The 19,899-nt window shown below is 38.4% G+C and overlaps 1 protein-coding gene across 1 annotated transcript in view; it reads left to right on the forward strand.

Annotated features, from left to right (window-relative positions):
- The window catches only part of MCCC1 (methylcrotonyl-CoA carboxylase subunit 1), a 59,202-nt gene extending 39,557 nt beyond the window's left edge, over nucleotides 1–19,645 (forward strand). The window contains exons 13-19 of the mRNA XM_021692447.1: nucleotides 3,949–4,165; nucleotides 5,914–6,000; nucleotides 12,279–12,328; nucleotides 15,234–15,371; nucleotides 16,738–16,845; nucleotides 18,455–18,526; nucleotides 19,312–19,645. Coding sequence (XP_021548122.1) covers nucleotides 3,949–4,165; nucleotides 5,914–6,000; nucleotides 12,279–12,328; nucleotides 15,234–15,371; nucleotides 16,738–16,845; nucleotides 18,455–18,526; nucleotides 19,312–19,440 — 801 coding nt within the window. The 3' untranslated portion in view covers nucleotides 19,441–19,645. The remainder of the gene's footprint in view (nucleotides 1–3,948; nucleotides 4,166–5,913; nucleotides 6,001–12,278; nucleotides 12,329–15,233; nucleotides 15,372–16,737; nucleotides 16,846–18,454; nucleotides 18,527–19,311) is intronic.
- Nucleotides 19,646–19,899: the final 254 nt, after the last annotated feature.

Below are 19,899 nucleotides of genomic sequence, written 5' to 3' on the forward strand. Positions count from 1 at the left end.
AGAATAGAGTTTAATGACTTCTTGATTCAGCTAGAAATGAAAAATTGCAGGGCTAAAACTGTTAATGTCAGTGTTATACTTCAGTGAAATCTGATATTAAATTCATATTCATCCTGTTAGATAAGGCCAGCTACACAAGTGTGGCCTACAGTCTGGTTTTATTTTCCCCAAAGGAAAATAATTATGTTCAGTTTTATCCATTTGACAGAGTTTGTTGCTTTTTTGTAGCACATTGATTTCCTTGGTGCAGTAAGCCCCAAACCATACTGATGTAGCGTCATAGAAGGATTTATTAACCCGTGACATCCAAAGTGTTATATGTCATTAATTTGACCAAACTTCTCATCTCTGTGGCTCCAACCACACAGGGCTCCTTGCCATTCCTTAGACACACCCAGCATGGACCCATGTGTTCCTATTCTCTCTTCCAGAATGTTTTTCCCCACATGATCACAAGACTCCCTCCTCACCATCCTCAGCTCCTGCTCATTCAGAATCCTTCCCAGGCCTTCTCCATTTTTTTTTTAAAAGATTTTATTTAATTATTGAGAGAGAGAGAAGGCACACGCATGCACACATAAGTGGGGGGGGGAAGAGCAGAGGGAGAGAAAGAATCCCCAGCAGACTCGCGTTGAGCACAGAGCCCCAACGCAGGGCTCAGTCCTACAACCCTGAGATCATGACCTGAGCTGAAACCAAGAATCAGACATTTAACCGACTGAGCCACCTAGGCGCCCATCCATTTTTTTTAAAGTGAAATATAGTTGATATATAATGTTATATTAGCTTTAGGTGTACAACAGAGTGAGTCAGTTCTGTACCTTAAACAGGACTCACCACAATAAGTGTAGCTACCATCTGTTACCAAAGTTATTACAGTATTATTGACTATATTCCATATGCTGTAGTTTTCATCCCTGTGACTTACTTACAACTGGAAATTTGTACCTCTTGATCCCATTCATCTATTTAACTTATCCCCTCATCGCCTTCCCTGCTGGCAATCATCAGTTCTCTATTTATGAGTCTGTTTCTGTTGTGTGTTTGCTTTGTGTTTTAGATTGCACATGTAAGTGAAATCATGTGATATTTGTCTTTGTCTGACTTATTTCACTTAGTATAATAACCCTCTAGGTCCATCCATGTTGTTACAAATGGCAAGATTTCATTCTTTATTATGGCTGAGTAGTATTCTGTTATGTGTATACACCACATCTTCTTTATCCTTCATCTATAGATGGACTGAGGTTGCTTCCATATCTTGACTATTGTAAATCATGTTGCAATAAACATAGGGGTGCATGTATCTTTTCTAATTCGTGTTTTCGTTTCATTTGGGCAAATAGCCAGCAATTGGAATTAGTGGATCATATGATATTTCTGTTTTTAATTTTGGGGGAACTTGCATACTATTTTCCACAGTGGCTGCACCCATTTACCTTCCTACCAATAGGGCACAAGGGTTCCCTTTTTTCCATGTCCTTACCAACAGTTGTTATTTGTGTCTTTTTGATACTAGCCATTCTGACCAGTATGAGGTGCTATCTCATTGTGGTTTTGATTTGCATTTCCCTGATGATGAGTGATCGTGAGCATCTTTTCATATGTCTGTTAGCCATTTGTATGTCTTTTTTGGAGGAAAAAAAATGTTCAGGTTTTCTGCCCACTTTTTAATTGGATTATTAGGTTTTTTGGTGTTGAGTTGTAGGAATTCTTTATATATTTTGGATATTAGCCCCTTATCAGGACATATAATTTGCAACTATCTTCTCCCATTCTTCTTCCATTACCTTTTCATTTTGTTGATGTGCAAAAACTGTGCAAAAGCTTTTTAGTTTGGTGTAGTCCCAGTAGTTTAATTTTTCTTTTGTTTCCCTTGCCTGAGGAGACATATCCATAAATATGTTGCTAAAGCTGATATCCCAAGAGATTACTGCCTATGTTTTATTTTAGGAGTTTTATTGTTTTAGGTCTCACATTTAGGTCTGTAATCCATTTTGAGTTTATTTTTTGTGTATGGTGTGAGAAAGTGGTCCAGTTTCATTCTTTTGCATGTAGCTGTCCTGTTTTCCCAACACCAGTTATTGAAAAGATGGTCCTTTCCCACTGTATATTCTCGCCTCCTTTGTCATAGATTAATTGACCATGTAAGCATGGGTTTATTTCTGGGTTGTCAGTTCTGTTCCATTGATCTTTGTGTCTATTTTTGTGCCAGTACCATAATGTTTTTATTACTACAGCTTTGTAGTGTAGCTTGAAACCAGGTCACCCCATTTAAAATAGGGCCCTTTGCTCTTCTCTATCCCCTTAACCAGCCTTATTTTTCTTCATATAGCCTGACATCATATTAGATATTTGTTTATATTGTCTGTTATCTGTCCCTAGAATGTAAGCTCTGTAAGGTTTCATTCCTCATTGTGTCCCCAGTACCTGGATCAGGACCTGGCACTTAACGGTGCTCAGTAAATGTCTATTAAATGAATGATTGGATGAATGACTGAATGAACCCAAGGCTCAGATAGCTGGTTTTACCCTTGATCCCATTTATTGGGTGTATGTGGGTTCATTTTATACCTTTTCATTTTTATATCGGTGTGTAAAGTTTGGATTTTAGTGTCGGAAGGAAGTTCCTTTGAGGTTACATTTAATCCTATCTCCTCCTCAGTGTAGCAATCCTAACCTCAGTTTGCAGTCTTCCTGTTTTGTAGGAGTATTCTGAGTGGCAAGTCTTCAATATCTTACAAATAAATCTCAATTTAAGTTTCTTAACATTTATCACTTTCCTAGCCTGAGTCAATTAAATGTATCCATGTGACCTACCCTAACATCATTTCCTATTTCCTCTTTATCATAGAGTAAAATGTAGTTTGCTACATTTTAAAAAATGTATCATAAAATACAGTTTTAAGTGTTAAGTCCAGATAGATAGTGATGGTGAAGTGGGTTGTTTTGTTTTGTTTTGTTTTGTTTTTCCTACAAGTTGTCCTAATGCTGCCATGTGGTACCTTAGTAGGTTTTTTATTTTCCTTGAGAGTTGTCCGTTGTGGAAAATACTTCGTACAAAGAGCAGATGCCATAGAAATGATTTTCTCTTTTTTTTTTTATTTTTTTTTAACATATAATGTATTATTTGTTTCAGGGGTAGAGATCTGTGATTCATCAGTCTTACACAATTCACAGCGCTCACCATAGCACATACCCTTCCCAATGTCCATCACCCAGCCACCCCATCCCTCCTACCCCCCTCCACTCCAGCAACCCTCAGTTTGTTTCCTGAGATTAAGAGTCTTTTATGGTTTGTTTCCCTCTCTGGTTTCGTCTTGTTTCATTTTTCCCTCCCTTCCCCTATGATCCTCTGTCTTGTTTCTCAAATTCCTCATATCAGTGAGATCATATGACACCTGTCTTTCTCTGATTGACTTATTTCGCTTAGCGTAATACCCTCTAGTTCCATCCATGTCTTTGCAAATGGCAAGATTTCAATTTTTTGATGGCTGCATAATATATATATACACACACACAATGGAATATATATAATATATATATTAATATATATATAATAAATTCTCTCTCTATATATATACACACACCACATCTTCTTTATCCATTCATCTGTTGATGGACATCTAAGCTCTTTCAATAGTTTGGCTATTATGGACATTGCTGCTATAAACATTGGGGTGCACGTACCCCTTCGGATCCCTACATTTGTATCTTTGGGGTAAATACCCAGTAGTGCAATTGCTGGGTCGTAGGATAGCTCTACTTTCAACTTTTTGAGGAACCTCCATACTGTTTTCCAGAGTGGCTGCACCAGCTTGCATTCCCACCAACAGTGTAGGAGGGTTCCCCTTTCTCCACGTCCTTGCCAACATCTGTCGAGAAATGATTTTCTGAATATGTTGATTTCCCCACTCATTGGGGACGTGGGCTTTATTCTCTTCCCAGATTGTCGGACTGCGTACCAACATTGACTTCCTCCTCAGCCTGTCCGGCCATCCAGAGTTTGAGGCTGGGAACGTGCACACGGATTTCATCGCTCAACACCACAAGGAACTGTTTCCCAGTAGGAAGGCCACAGCCAAGGAGTTTTTATGCCAGGCAGCTGTGGGTCTCATCCTCAAGGAGAAAGCCATGTCTGATGTTTTCAACATTCAGTCCCAAGGTATGGAAAGCTTTTCTCTTTGCTCTGCTTGTTAAGAGTCTATGAATAAGCATTGGAGGTGCTTTTCTTTCTTTATGCCACTCTTGTGTCCCTTTTCTTCTCTTGGTGATTGACACCGTCCTCTGCTAATGTGGTTTTTAGTGTGAAGTAGAGTAGATTCACATATATGGATGTGCCCATAAGCACTTTTTAACCCATTAAATAAAACTTAACTAATTGCCTAACAGTGTTGAGATGGGTCTTTTTTCAACCAAACGCTAGTTCTTCCTACACCCTGTGCTGACTCCTTCCAAAGCTTTTTTATTCGCCGCTCCTCAAGAGCCTACGTTGTTGTATTTTCTGTACCTGTGGCAACTTCCTTGGTCCTAGGGACTAAAGACAGAGCACTGGAGACTCTCAGATTCTCTTGGGTACCTGAGATTTATCGTTGCATTATTTCCTCCTTTCTTTTCCATTCTGTGATCAAATTTCTGATGAACTAGAGACCTAGGTACTTCCTCGAATCAGAGAATCTGAGCACAGGAAGGACCAAGGCAGAGATTCGTCCCGGTTGCCACATGCACACATCTCTGCTTCAACACTCCCTCTAAGCTGTTGCTCAACCTCTTATTAACACCTCAGGAAATTCGTAACGAGAACTCATTAGCCTGTTATGGTTTCAGTCAGTTCTTCCTTTAAAAGTTCTTCCCTCTAAATTGAGCAAAATCTGAGTTCTCCCAAACTTGCTCCAGAATATTTACTGCAGGCTAACTCTGACCTTTGGAGCAAACAGGGAAAAAAAAAATTAATCCATTTGTCTCTTCATTATTTTTAGGATTATTATATTATAGGGTTTTGTTATTAGGATCTTTAATTTCTGGATTCATTCAAGAAAGTTATATTGAAAGCTTAAAATATATAACTACAGCTTTAGGAGATGTGTGCTCTATTCTCATTTTGTCCTTTTACACTAAATGAAATGCATCTAAATATGCCTGCACGGTGTTCCAAAGCCTGAACATAGCATTGTTAGAATCGAGTATCCTCTTTTTTTTAAAGATTTTGTTTATTTATTTGAAAGAGAGTGAGAGAGAGAGAGAGCACGGGGCCGGGGGGAGGGGCAGAGGGAGAGGGAGAAGCAGACTCCCCGCTGAGCAGGGAGCCTGACCCAGAGCTCCATCCCGGGTCTTTAGGATCATGACCTGAGCCAAAGGCAGTCTCTCAATGGACTGAGCCACCCAGGCGCCCCAGAATCAAGTGTCCTCTTACTCCCTCCTTCCTTTTTACAATTTATAACGGGCGCACATAGGAGCTTCAGAAGAAATTGCTTCAGTTCAGCTATGCTGTAACTCCTGGATATCGTCCAACAGAGGATGAGCACACAAGCCTGTGGGTGGGATGAGTGACGCAGAAAGAGGCGAGGTGAGAGAAGAGTAGTGAGTGGTGGAGATTTTGGTGACCTGGAATGCATTTGCCCAAGAAGGGGAAGACCACTGTGCCGCTCACACCCCCGGAGGAAGAGTATTGAGGCTGCAAACACTCTGATTTTTCAGAGAAGCTGGAATTTTTCACATGCCATTTCCTGAGATATAAATGAAAGTATTAATTTAAATTTAAAGCAATAGGGACAAAGAAGGCCCATTTGAGCTGCCGGCGTAGGGCGGGTGTTTTACGTTTTCTTTTGTAAGGTATGAAGTCAGGCCTGATGTTTGTAAATTTGTTGCTGAATTTTAATTTTTTAATTAAATTAAATTTTAACTTTTTTCTAGATCAGTACTCACCTTTTGCATTCAGCAGTGGAAGAAGACTGAATATCTCTTACACGAGAAACATAACTCTGAGGGATGGTAAAAACAGTAAGTAATGTTTTATTAAAAAGAGGAGTGTGCTTCATGGAAATATATCACATTCACCTGGAATAAAAGGATCCACCCTAGTCACGGATTAGTCAATTACATTTTTTAAGCTCCCGTGCTTGCTTCGGCAGCATATATACTAAAATTGGAACAATACATTTTTTAAGCTCCCTAGCCTAACCATTGGTAGGAATACTAGTATTGATTGGCTCGGGTGGTACAATTAGTGGTATTTTTGTTCTTTTTCCTCTCTCTATATTTTGTAAATATTTGAAAAATATGTCATTAAATATACCTAGCAAAACGACTAAAATGAAATATGCCAAGATGTTAGGTGACCATTGGGTAGTGGGATTTGAGGTGATTTGTACCCTCCCACTCACACACACACAACCCACTTCTTTGTACTTTCTTTCCCTTGCAGCTTATCTTCAGCAAGAATGTACTACTTTTAAATAAAAACAATATCCAAAACTATTCAGGGGAGGAGGATTACCCACCATTCAGGCAGTGTTTCAGGTCAAAGTGGGTTATTAAGGAGCCATGATTTATTAAGTGCCCAATCACATGTAAATTTTTGTCTTCACCAAAATAGGGGCACCTGGGTGCCTCAGTCGGTTAAACGTCCGCCTTCAGCTCAGGTCATGATTCATGACCTTGGGCTCAAGCCCGGTGCCCACTGGGCTCCCTGCTCAACAGGGAGTCTGCTTCTCCCTCTCCCTCTGCCCCTCTCCACCACTCGTGCTCTCTCTCTGTCTCTCCCTCAAACAAATAAATAAAATCTTAAAAAAAATTTATCTTCACTGTAATTGAATGAGGGGGAGTCCCTGCCATACCCATGTATAGCCGATGAAACAGAGGCAGAGAAGGTGAAGTAACTTACTGAAGATTAGTGACATTGACATCCAGCCTTTCTGACCTTGACTCCTGTGCCATTTTTACTTTTCCAGTGGAAAATGGATTTTTGGCTGCAAACTAATTTGGGTAGGTTGAGGGTGGGACTGATTTATTGTAATTGAAGCCAGGAGAGGCTGACATCAAAAATTTTAAATTTTTTATAAATTTGTGACTGGAACAATGTACCAGAGGGATCAGAATCCCTTGATAGCAGTATCCCTTCTGCTGCAGGACACTTTGCATGGGAAGCCAGATGGGTGCAGAGTCAGAGCTGGGGGGGGCTGCATAATCTTGAACGTGAGGTGTCATTGAACTGTGAAAGCTCCATTATAAAAACGTGCCTACCAGGTAGAACAGAATCTTCCTGCTAGCTCATGGTAGTACCCTCCTCCCCAGACAGAGTAAGATCTTTATCTAAACTGTGTAGACATCTGTTCAGTTTTTAGCAAATTCCTTTTTCACAGAAGTTGATTGGGTTACAGCTCTTGAGATATTTTTTCATCCTGAACCTGGATGGTCATTACCTTCAATGTATTGAGTACATGGAAAAAAATGTTTGCAAACATCCCTTATAGAGTAGCATTCTGCAAATGGTTAACCTATCCATTTTATGCTAGTGTGGTTATTCATTTCATTCTTAAAAAATAGCCCCTCCAAAATTAGGGATTATCTTATTCTAGACCCCTATATACTGAATATAAGTCTCTGTAGGAGTAAAGTTTCAGTGGTCTCTTCAGCCTAAATTAAACAGAAAAATCGCATGTGTGATTAAGAGTCAGATGAGCCAACTGTGTTATTTGGTATGGATCTTCACCAAGGCACTTAGCAGTATTTTGAACCATACTGCATTTCTTGGAAATTTTTAAAATTTTTAATTAAAAAATGAATACATTATTGAAAACCAGCATGATTGCTGTTCACTACATTCTTTTGGTAGTCTTTTTCAACAATAACCCAGCTTTCAGAAATGTTCTGGTGGGTCTCTGATAAATGCTAATTAACAATAGCCATGATTGAATAAGTGAGTACACCAAACAGGAAGTCTTAAGGGCCCAGAAGCATTTGTGAATTTAAAGTAGAACCAACTCTTAATGAATGATCTCAGTGAGAATGATCAAGTATTTTAAATATTTAAGGCTTGAAAAATTCCTACTTTGTTGCTAGTGGCCATGCTTCACAAAACCCTGCCCTACCCTCAATAATAAGAATAAGAATAATAGCTAAGATTTATTGAGTTGTTTTGTATATGTCAGATATTAAGTGCTTTCCATGATTATTTAATTACCGTTTTCAGAATAGGCCAATGAAATTGGTGTTATTATTAGTGTCAACTTCATAAATGGGGAACCAAAGCTAATAGATTAATAATTTTCTTAAAGTCATTCCAAAAGTAATTGGTGGAACCAGAATTCGAACCCACACTCCAGGGTATATGCGCTTACCTAACACTGCACCATGCTACACTTACATACCTTATTAAATATATAAGAGGATGGGGCGCCTGGCTGGTTCAGTTGGTTGAGCATGCAACTTGATCTCGGGGTCATGAGTTCAAGCCCCACGTTGGGCATAGAGCTTACTTAAAATTAATTAATTTAAAAAATAGAGAAATAGGAGGATATTTAACGTTCTCTTGTGGAGATCTAGAGATAACTAGGGGAGGGAGGAACAAGTTCAGTTACCCTGTAACATATGAAAGAATTTATTCCTTTAGTGCAATTGTAAATGGGATTGTTTTCTTTATTTCCCTTTCTGCTATTTCATTATTAGTGAATAGAAACACAACAGATTTTTGTGTACTGATTTTCGTATCCTGCAACTTTGCTGAATTAATTTATTAGATCTAATAGTTTTTTGGTAGTCTTTAGGATTTTCTATGTATAGTATCATATTATCTGCAAATAATGAAAGTTTTACTTCTTTATCAATTGAATGTCTTTTATTTATTTGTTTTCTTGTCTGATTGCTCTGACTAGGACTTCCAGTACTGTGTTGAATAAAAGTGGTGAGAGCGGCCATCCTTGTCTTGGTCCTGACCTTAGTGGGAAAGCTTTCAGCTTTTTATCATTGAGTATGATGTTAGCTGTGGGTTATCGATAGATGAATGGATAAAGAAGATGTGGCATATATACACAATGGAATATTACTCAGCCTTAAGAAAGAATGAAATCTTGCCATTTGTGACAACATAGATGGACCTAGACAATATTATGCTAAGTGAAATAAGCCAGAGAAAGACAAATATCATATGATTTCACTCATGGTGGAATCTAAAAAATGAAACAAGTGAATAAACAACAAAGAGAGAAACAGACTCATAGAGAACAACTAGTGGTTGCTGAAGGAGTTGGGGGCAGCGGATGAAATGGTGAAGGGGGTTAAGAGGTACAAACTTCCAGTTATAAAACAAGTCACATGAATGAAAAGTACAGCATAGGGAATATAGTCAATAATATAATACACTTATGGTAAGCATTTAAAAATGTATGTAATTGTTGAATTCACTGTGTTGTATACCTGAAACTAATTTAATATTATATGTCAACAATAATTCAAATTTTTAAGAAATTTTTTAAAAAAGAATTTATAGTTTTCCTGGAAATGTGTTTACTATGATTCTGTTGACTTTCATGTCTGCTAAATACTTTTCATATTTCATAAATCAAAAAAAACCCTAATCTGGTATAATTGGATGCATTTTCTCTTCAGAAGGGTTAAAAGATATTGGCAAGATATAGGTTGGAGAAGGTTCATTTACTAATATGTTCATTATAAAGTTTTCAAAAAAATAGATGTTCTGAGTAATGTGAAGAGGGAAAAAAGATGTCTTTGTCCCTACTTTCCTCTCTTAAGGAATTTACCATACAGCAAAGGAGAAGTGGGTATGTTGGGAAGATAGGTGGTGTGGTGGTTAATAATGCAGACCCTGGGGGTGCATGGGGGGGGCGCAGTCATTTAGGTGTCTACGACTCTTGATTTGGGCTGAGGCCCTGAGGCCCCTGAGGGTCATGGGATCTAGCCCCGCGTTGGGCTCCACACTCAGTGTGGAGTCTACTTGGGACTCTCTCCCTCTCCCTCTGCTCCTCCCCACTGTGCTCTCTCTGTCTGTCTCTGTCTCCCTCTCTAATATAAATAAATAAATCTTTAAAAAACTAAAATAAACTAAAAATAATGCAGACCCCGGAGTTAGGCTAGGCTGTTATGGGTTTGATTCTGGTTCCTCTGTTGTGTGTGACCCTTAGGGAAGACATATACTCTCTCTAAGCATCAAGTGTCCTCAGCCATGAATGGGAATGATAGTGATAATTACTTCCTTGGGTTGTTGTGGATGTTAAATGAGACGATACACAGAAAGCTCGTTGTGCAGCAGCATATAGCAAGCAGTCCAGTACACATTAGCTGTCATCATCATCATTATTATTAAACTACCCCCTTGCTGCTGTTGAAAGACAAAGTAGGTATATAGGTCATATGTTAATAAAAAAAGGTGGAAAAATAAAATTTTTTTTAAGTTGGTTGCAGAACAATATGTATAAGAATATACTATTTTTATAAAAAAATACAAGTTTGTGCATCCTGAAAGGACACACATTAAAGAGTTTAACAGTAGTTACACTGAGCAGTGGAGAGGACTTTCCCTTTTTACTTTATGTACTTCAGTATTTGATTTTTGTGAACAGTTTTATTTTTGCACTTTTTTTTAAAACAGCTGATAAAGAGAAAAATCATTCTATTATAAAACTGGATGAGGAAGGAATCACAATGGTGTTTTATATGCAAATGTCTATCTAAACGTTCAGAGGAGAGGAAATTCATTCCAGCTAGATAGACTTTTCCCAGGGACCATGAATAGGTATGATGTGAACACAGGGCGAGGTTTCATTTGATGGGGCTGGGGACTGACAACATAGTGAAGGAGGAGCATGAGCAAAGAAGCACAGTAGGGGGAAGACTGGAGGCACATATGGAGAACATTAATTTGCCCATTTTCCCATTTGGTTGTCATATAGGGCTATGTAGAAGAATGGTGGGAAATAAGACTGAGAGTTTAGGGCCTTCAATACCAGGTCCGATATTTTGAATATGGTGGAGACATGCTAGGAAGCGTCAGCTGGAAGGGCTGAGAAGGAAGCAGGAAGTCCCAAGAAGACCTCAGAGTTACCCAGGCCTGTGGCCCTCCGCCTGAATCAGGGTCGAGCGATGGGCATGAGAGGAAGAAATGAAGAGGACAGATAGGGAAGAATTTGGGAGCTTTGTAGTTGACTATCGCATGTGGAAAGCGAAGGAGAAGGTATGGATGACAGGTTTTCAACCTGCAGGACTAGGAAAATAGTAGTGCCAGTCATGGAGCTCCCAGGGCGGGAAAGAGTGCAGGCAGAGCGGGGAGATGATTTATTGGACCCACCATGTTCACTTTAAGGTGCCGATAGAGCATCCAGCTGGGAATGACTAATCAGTTCTGGAGAAGGAAGGTCAGGGCTGGAAATAGATTTGAGCTGGCAGCATCAAAATGGTAGTTAAAGTATCAGGAGTCTATGAAATGACTTTGGTCTGCATTCTCTACACCGCAAGACTTTTGATTTCCATCTCCTGGGAACGTCTTCTTTTTGCCCCCATCTGCGAGGAAAGTCTTTAACCAATTCTGTGTTCACATGATACTATGAAATATATTGTATATTTGTATGGTCTGTTACAGTTTACAAAGCACTTTCACATTTATTAAATCATTGTTACATTCTCATACCCATTTAATGGGTCAGAATGGACCAGGAAATCAGGACTCTGAGATTTGAAATGACCTAGTCAAGATCACAGAGGTGATCATGCGACAGATGGCAGATTTGGGTCTTAAACCAGAATTTCTCTCTCCCAATTCATTGCATTTCCTACTTTAACACTGCAACTTTTCTTGTTGAAGGAAAAATATCTAAAATATCCTACAAACATTCAAAGAGCTAAAACTCCATTTTAAAAAAAATTTTAATTCCAGTGTAGTTAACATACAGTGTTTATTAATTTCAGGTGTACAATATAGTGATTCAGCAATTCTATACCTTACTCAGTGCTTATCAAGATAAGTGTACTCTTAATCCCCATCACCTGTTTTACCCATTCCTCCCCCCCCCCCCCCCCCCTGTAACCACCAGTTTATTCTCTATAGTTAAGGGACTGCTAAAACTCCATTTTAAAAAAAAAGAAAAAGAAAACTTTGAAATTCACCTTTTTTGGAACCTGCCTATAGATTTTTTTTTTTATCTTTATTGTCAGGTAGTTAAAAGATGTTGATATCTTTTAGGTTGAAAGAGATCTGTAGAATGTCAGTTACTGAATAAATGAATGTCTTCTAATTTTTCTTCAACTTTCCCCCCTTTTCCATAAAGATGTAGCCATAGCTGTAACATATAACCGTGATGGGTCGTATAGCATGCGGGTAAGTCTAACTGGTTTTGTTCTACAGTTTAAAGCTAAATCTAATCTCTCTCATACCGAGAAGGGTCTTTTTTTCACACTCTGGGTTCTCCTAAGCCGGTGACTAGTATGACTATAGTTAGGAGGATGTCATGTGCTTTTATTTCAGACCAATTTGGGGAAATTACCCCCTCTACAGTTCTGATTGTCTCCTCAATTTGTCTGTGGTTCCCTTAAGAATGAAAACTTGGTAAAAGAAAAAAAAAATAGTAATAATAGCTTTGAATCAGACGCCTGACAAGTCTCTAAAGTATGTGCATGTATTTACATCGAAAGCAGCCATTCTCAAACTTTTTGGTCTCAAAATCCATGTACACCTTTAAAAATTCTTAAGACTCCCCGAAGAGCTCTTGTTTGTGTTAATTACATGTATTAATATTTACCATTTAGGAAGTTAACCGAGCATACTTTTATTTCTTACTGTTCTTTTTAATGTATATTTTAAAAATTATATGTAAAATTTACCATATTAAACATTTTGGAGTTAAAGACATTAAATATATTAACATTTGTTTTACAAGCATCACCACCACCCATCTCCTCTTTTCTCCTCTTGCAAAATTGACACTCTGTACCCATTAAACAATACACTCCACTTGCCCCTTTCCGCCTCCCCGGCTCCCAGCCTCTGGCAACCACCATCCTACTTTTCGGTGTCTATGAATTTGACCACTTTAAGTACCTCATATAAATGAAATCATTCAACATTTGCCCTTTTTGATTGGCTATTTCACTTAGCATGTCTGTAAGGTTCTTCTGCATTGTAGCATGTGTCCAAGATTCCTTCCTTTTTGAAGTGGAATGATATTCCATTGCCTCTATATACCACACTTTGTTTATTCATTCATCTCTTGATGGAGACTTGGGTTGCTTCCACCTTTTGCCTGTTGTGGATAATGCCGCTGTGTACATGGGGGACAAATACCTCTTTGAGACCCTGTTTTCAATCCTTTTGGGCATATACCCATAAATAGAATTGCTGGATCATATTTTTAATTTTTTGAGGAACTACCATACTGTTTTCCACAGTGGCTGCACCATTTTACGTTCCTACCATCAGTGCACAAGGGTTCCCTTTTCTCTGCATCCTCGCCCACATTGATTTTGTTTCTTTTTTCTTTTTTATAATAGCCATCCTAATGGGCATGAGTGTTATCTCACTGTGGTTTTGATTTGCATTTCCATAATGAATAATGTTGTTGAGCATCTTTTCATATGCTAATTGGCCATTTGTATATCTTCTTTGGAGAAATGTCTCTTCAAGTCCTTTGCCTCTTGTTTTTTTAAATCAGGTTGGTTTTTTTGTTGTTGTTGAGTTGTAGGATAAACTGAGAAAATTTAAAACCTAAGATTATACAAGCACATGTTCCATTAGCTGTCAGGGTAACATTATCACATGTCCTGCAGTCTCTAGAAAATCCTACTGTATATTCATGAGAGAATGAGGGTAAAAAAAGGCAAGTAACATTAGTATTATTATGAAGTAGTTTGACTTTGTGGACCCTGAAAAGGGTCTTGGGGACCCCAAGGTCGTACTTTGAGAATCTCTGGTGAAAATGTTCATGATAGTCCTCAGTTGAAAAGTCCATTACACTGGCAAAATGAAATGCTGAAAGGGATTAAGAAACAAAAACAACAATGTGAGAACTCAACCAAATTCATAAATAGGTACAAATTCAGAGAGCAGAATAAATCATTTTTAATATGAGCCAAGAGACTTTAAGTCCTACAAAAAGAATTGATTGAGTTTATGCTGTGGATCTGCCAATGCCATGAGATACCATTTTGTTTCACTGAGATTCAGAAAAACTGGAAAGTCTACCTATTAGTATAGGAGAGTTGTAATTCATGTCAGTACCTCTGGTTTGGGGATCCCTTTCTTATTCCCTTGGTAAAGTCAACTATAGATTTGTTCTAATCTGCTCTTTGAACTACATTCACAAATTTAGAATGCGCTTGTGTAAACCTTTAAACAAAACTGTTCCCGATCTAACCTTTATGTCCTGAGAATTTCACAAACATTCAAACGGCTGTTTTAGTAGGTTACAGAGCCCAGTAAATGTCATATTTAACTTAGGATAGATGAGAACCGGTGTATAAATACTGCAATGTAACCTGGTTCACCTTAGCCTCTATAATATATTTGAAAAGAATAGCCACAGGACTTGGACAATGACCTCATGGGAACTGAAATGAAAAATAGAGAAGATTTAAATGGATTTCCTGTGTGTAGAAGAATTTTTTTTCTTCAGTTTAGTATATGTGAGAAAATATTTTTTAAAACAGAAAGGTTTCATGTCCCTTTGTCAGCTTCCTTGAAAGATCAAGTGTGAAATCTGTTCTTTGGCATTCTCTCTTACAGTGAGAAAACTGTGGCCAGTCTCCAGCTAATTTATCTTCTTAAACTCAAAACTGAAACCCATAAATTTTATCTACATGTTGGGGAGATAAAAGATATACCATGTAATTGTGTGGTTGTGGCTTTTTTCTTTACTGACATTGGCATAGTAAAACCAAATTTGACTTCAGGTACTCAGAAATGAATACTAACATGTAATAGAGTCAACTGAATTTTAATAATCTTGCTTAATTTGTATTTCTATTTCATGTTTTTATTGTTATTCTTAAGTGAACATTTATCTGTAGCATGGTGCTGTAGATAAGTTATCTGTTTTTTTAATTATCTTGTGCTGTTTCTATCTAGAGAACTTTGTTTATGAATCTTAGGGGAAAGTTCATACATGGCTTTTTAAAAAAATACTTCACCTGTTTCCTTTTGAAACTATTAATAGTAAAGAATTCTGATTTTATGAATTCTGTAGGGTTGTTTATTTTTAAGGATCTAATTTTTCTGTTTTTATTTTCAGATTGAAGATAAAACTTTCCAAGTCCTTGGTGATCTTTGTACTGAGGGAGACTGCACTTACCTGAAATGTTCTGTTAATGGAGTTGTTAGTAAAACTAAGCTAATTATCCTGGAAAACACTATTTACTTATTTTCCATGGTAATGTCTCTTTTTTTATAATAACACTGTTGAGGTTTGGGAGAACATTGCTTGACCAGAGGCATCTCACTGAAACATTAGAAAGACCCTGCTTCCTTCCATCACTGCTGTGACCTTTCCTCTGTGTCCCCCACTCCACTCTGTTTCTTTGCCACATTCCTGCCTTCCCTAGTTCTTTTGTTCACACAGCTCCTCATTGATAGATACATACTAATTTTCTTCCTTTAATTCTGAAACACGTCCTTACACCCTTCTTGTCAGAGGGTATCTCGCTGCCCAGTGCGCAGTATTTTCTCAGGGATTTGGTGCCTGAATACTTTCCCAACCCCATCCTCCTGGCACTTGGAATTCTGGGGATTTGGGAGGAGGTGACCATTGAGGGAAGAGTCTGTGGAGCCAGTATTCCTTGTGGGGAAGGTGGGCAGTAGGAAGGTAGTGGGGGTTAATGGTGGTGTCTTGGCAGTCAAAGGATGGTTGATGATTGAGGCAGGCGTGGCATAGATTTGGGTAGGAGCATGTCTCCTGACTCATTGCTCCCAGTTAGGAGCCTGCTGCCTGATGAGCCCGTAGTTTCTGCATGGGCAGAAAAGAAAATGGATTATCAGATACACTGTGGCCTCTTCAGAGTCTTCTCACATTTGAGAACCATCTTACAGATCATACTCCTTTGTGATGAGATGCCTTTAGTATTCCGGTAATTTACTTTATACAGAATCAAGGATGATCTCACTTGATCAGGCATTCCTTTCCATAGTTACTCTGGTAACAATATGGTGGTGGAGGCAGTATGGTGGAGTGGTGACGAGTAGGAGTTCTGGAATGTGAAATCCCGGCTCTACCTCGGCAGCTGTGTGAGCTAGGGCAAGTTAAACTCTCTGGCTTCAGTTTCCCCTTCTCTAAACAGGAAAAATAACAGTACCTGCCTACCTCGTAAGCTTGCTGTGATGATCAATGACACACACACACACACACACACACACTCTCTCTCTATATATATACATATATATATATATATATATATATATATATATGTAAATGTTAAGAACAGTTCCTGGCTTAGACTAAGCCCTTGATAGTGGGGATGCTACTCAAAATGGCTTTCAGATGGTGGCTGTTATCAACAGTTATATACATTAATTCCTTTAATCCCCTGTGAGGCATGATGCCATTACTCCTTTATAATGGGAAACCAAGACTAAGAGGGGGTTAGTAATTTGCTTAAGGTCACAAAGCTTGATTGGAACCCTGGTATTAAAGATGACTAATATTTAACAAATAGCTTGAAGACAGTCATTACCCTAGGTATATTAATAAAACTACAGTGATTTGATCTTGATTTCATTTCCAGTTTGGTTTCTATTTATAGGAAGGAAGTACTCAGATTGGCATTCCAGTCCCCAAATACTTGTCTTCAATGAGCTCAGATGGAACTCAGGAAGGTACCATAGCTCCTATGACGGGTACCATTGAAAAGGTAATCATGTGAATGTATGTAGAAGGATGTTCAGTAAGGCCCAGTAAATGGCATATATATCATTTTTCCCTCTCCAAATCTTTCTCATTGGAAAGCATCCTATTCAAGAAAACAAGAGACTGGGCCACCTGGCTGGCTCAGTCGATAGAGCATGTGTCTTGGCGTTGTAAGTTCAAGCCCCATGTTGTGTGTAGAGATTACTTAAAAATAAAACCTTAAGAAAGAAAACAAGAGACTGTATGACAGATTCCAGTTCTATGTTCAGTCTTCAATGAAAATACCCATTTACCTAATTTATGATACTGTTATTTTTGAAAGTGGGAATTTCCATCAAAGTACAAATAATCTAAATTTGTCGTTTTATGATTAAAATGGAACATTCACCAAGCATTATCCAAAAGGTCTGTTTTTTAATGTTAAACGTAACAGCAAACAATTTATCGTGAAGTAACAGTTTTTCTAATGTACATAATTGCATGTGTGTTAAAATGAAATTTGAAAGGCTGCTACTGGTGAAGAACAACGAGGTTTGGTGTTGAATGCTATATGTATTCAGAGTTATGATCCATACTGAAATAACTTCAAATGGTGGCGGATCAGTAGTAATCTTTTTATACACTTGAATATAGTAGAGTCCCTTTAATTGCATCTAAGTCATAAAAATTCAACACTATATTCTTGGTACCCAAAAAGAATGAGAAGAAAATAACCATTTAAGTAGTGAAAGTGATTGCACCCACCATTCCCCTCTACAGATGTTTGCCCCAAAGGGAGTATGAGCTCAGAGACTTGGATCACTCAGTCTCTGTTCCCATGGACATTCCATAATGTGGGCATCCCTGCACATCTGTGGCGGAAGATGCACATTTTCCCCATAGCTGCCCTCTAGACCATGCATTTCATCAAGCACTATTATAGCATCACCCAGCATTGGGTGATTTGGGGGCTTTCAGAGGTGTTTCTCATTTTTCACACTTTGGGCTCTACACATTGACTTTAGAACCTAACTCCACTGTGTGATGTTTCCAAAAACTGCTTCATCACCTGTTAACCAGGAAGACAGCTGAGACATGAGATATATGAGTTCATTTATACATGTAAAAAGGAAAATAAAGATTTTTTTCCAGGGTTGCCAATAAGTTTAATTCTTTCACATGAAGATAGTCGTCTATGCATTTACCACACAGGGGCCTCAAAACTTGGAGCACTATCCTAGACCAGCTATAAAATCTAGAAAACAAGGTGTGACCCTCCACCCTGCCTATGACATTTAAGTATGTTGGTTCTTCCTTGGTGGTGGTATGGCTTGTCTGTACATTCATGAAAACACAAAAGGATCTCAAGATATATAAAGCATATTCATCTGATTCAAGGAAAACTAGATGGTTTGGGGATGGAGGTGAGGAGCTAAGCAGTGTTTCCCACTGACAAGAGGCCCAGCAACACAGATTGACCTGTAGGTCTCTGATTTGCCTCAGCACACCTGTCTTTGGCAGATAAGACAACCACATAGATCCATACTTTCACTGTGTACATTCGTACTCCAACTCTGTGGACCACGAGGGACCTCTGTGTTTTTCAGTATTAACCTGTCACTCTTAATTTCTAGATATTTGTGAAAGTCGGAGACAGAGTAAAAGCTGGAGATTCTCTAATGGTTATGCTTGCCATGAAAATGGAGGTAATGAAATCACAAGTTCACTTGCCAATTAAACTTTGGGAACTTTCAGACCTAATTTTTTTTTTTATAAGTTAATACCATTTTAAATATTAAGAGCCACGGGTTGATGGAAGCATTAACTGCAAGACATAAAACCAAACCACCCTTCTTTTAAATACATTTTCATTTTAATTTTGTGAAACTGCACCTGTCCATTCTGATACTGAAATTAAAGAAATTATCAATAGCTTAAATTCAGGCAGTTCCCCCCAGCTGATTGTTAAACTGTTGGTATTTTCTAAGGCCAAACTTGGGATGCCAAACATCAGTATCAAGGTGAAACCTCAGTCGAACTAGATGAGCTGTTGAGGTTTGTAGATGGTTGGAAATTGTAGGCCAGTAGTTCTTAGCCTGGCCACATATTACAATCCCCTGATGGGGAAGGCTTTTCAAAACTACTTCCCCAGACTGGCTGAATTGGGATCCCCTGGAGTGGGGCCCGAGGATCGGTAGTTTTTAACAGCTTCTCAAGTGAGACTCTGTGGTGAAGCTTGTTGTGAATTACCAATAGGCCAGAGCTTCCTGATCAGTGACCTTGAGTATGCTGCAGGTATGTAGAATAGTGACTCCTCACAACTCCAAAGCACACCATAAAAAGGTTATTTTTCTCTGGGTGCTGTGGTATAAAAAAGCTTGAGAAACATCAGAACAACTGGCTTTATTTTTCACTTTTCTTCTCTCTTGCCATGCTGCGTGCTCAGTCTTCATTGGTATTGCAGTTGTTGTCATGTCTTGTGTCCCTGCAGCACACCATAAAGGCCCCAAAGGATGGCACGATCAAGAAAGTGATCTACAAAGAAGGTTCTCAGGCCAACAGACACGATCCTTTAATCGAGTTTGAGGAAGAGGAATCTGACAAAAGAAAAGCAGAGTAAACTCCATCAAAGAAATGCTCCATTAAGCAGTATCTTCAATATAGCATCTCTACAAAAAGAGAAAGTGCCTTCCTGCTTTTCTCGGAGTCCAATAAACAGCAGTTTCACTAAATGATTGTATGATTAGGCTAAAACACATTTTTATCTTTGAGAATCATGTACTTGGGTCACCAACACAATAAATTATCTCAAAATATTTCATACTAATAGATTGAATTTTACTTTTTTATTGGAAGCTAATATAGTTTGTTTCTGCCTCAAATTTTATACACTGTAGTGTCTTTTAGGAAGGCGGGTAGTGAAAAGGTTGTTTAAATTATTTCCCACTTACAATCATGATGAAAATAGACCTATTTCAGAGACAGAAGCAAATCTGAAAACATGATTGAGTTGAATGTAATTTTCCTGGGGCGCCTGGCTGGCTCAGTCGGTTAAGTGTCCAACTCTTGATTTCTGCTT

This window comes from Neomonachus schauinslandi, chromosome 1, assembly GCF_002201575.2.
Source record: "Neomonachus schauinslandi chromosome 1, ASM220157v2, whole genome shotgun sequence".
NCBI classification, from domain to species: Eukaryota; Metazoa; Chordata; class Mammalia; order Carnivora; family Phocidae; genus Neomonachus; species Neomonachus schauinslandi.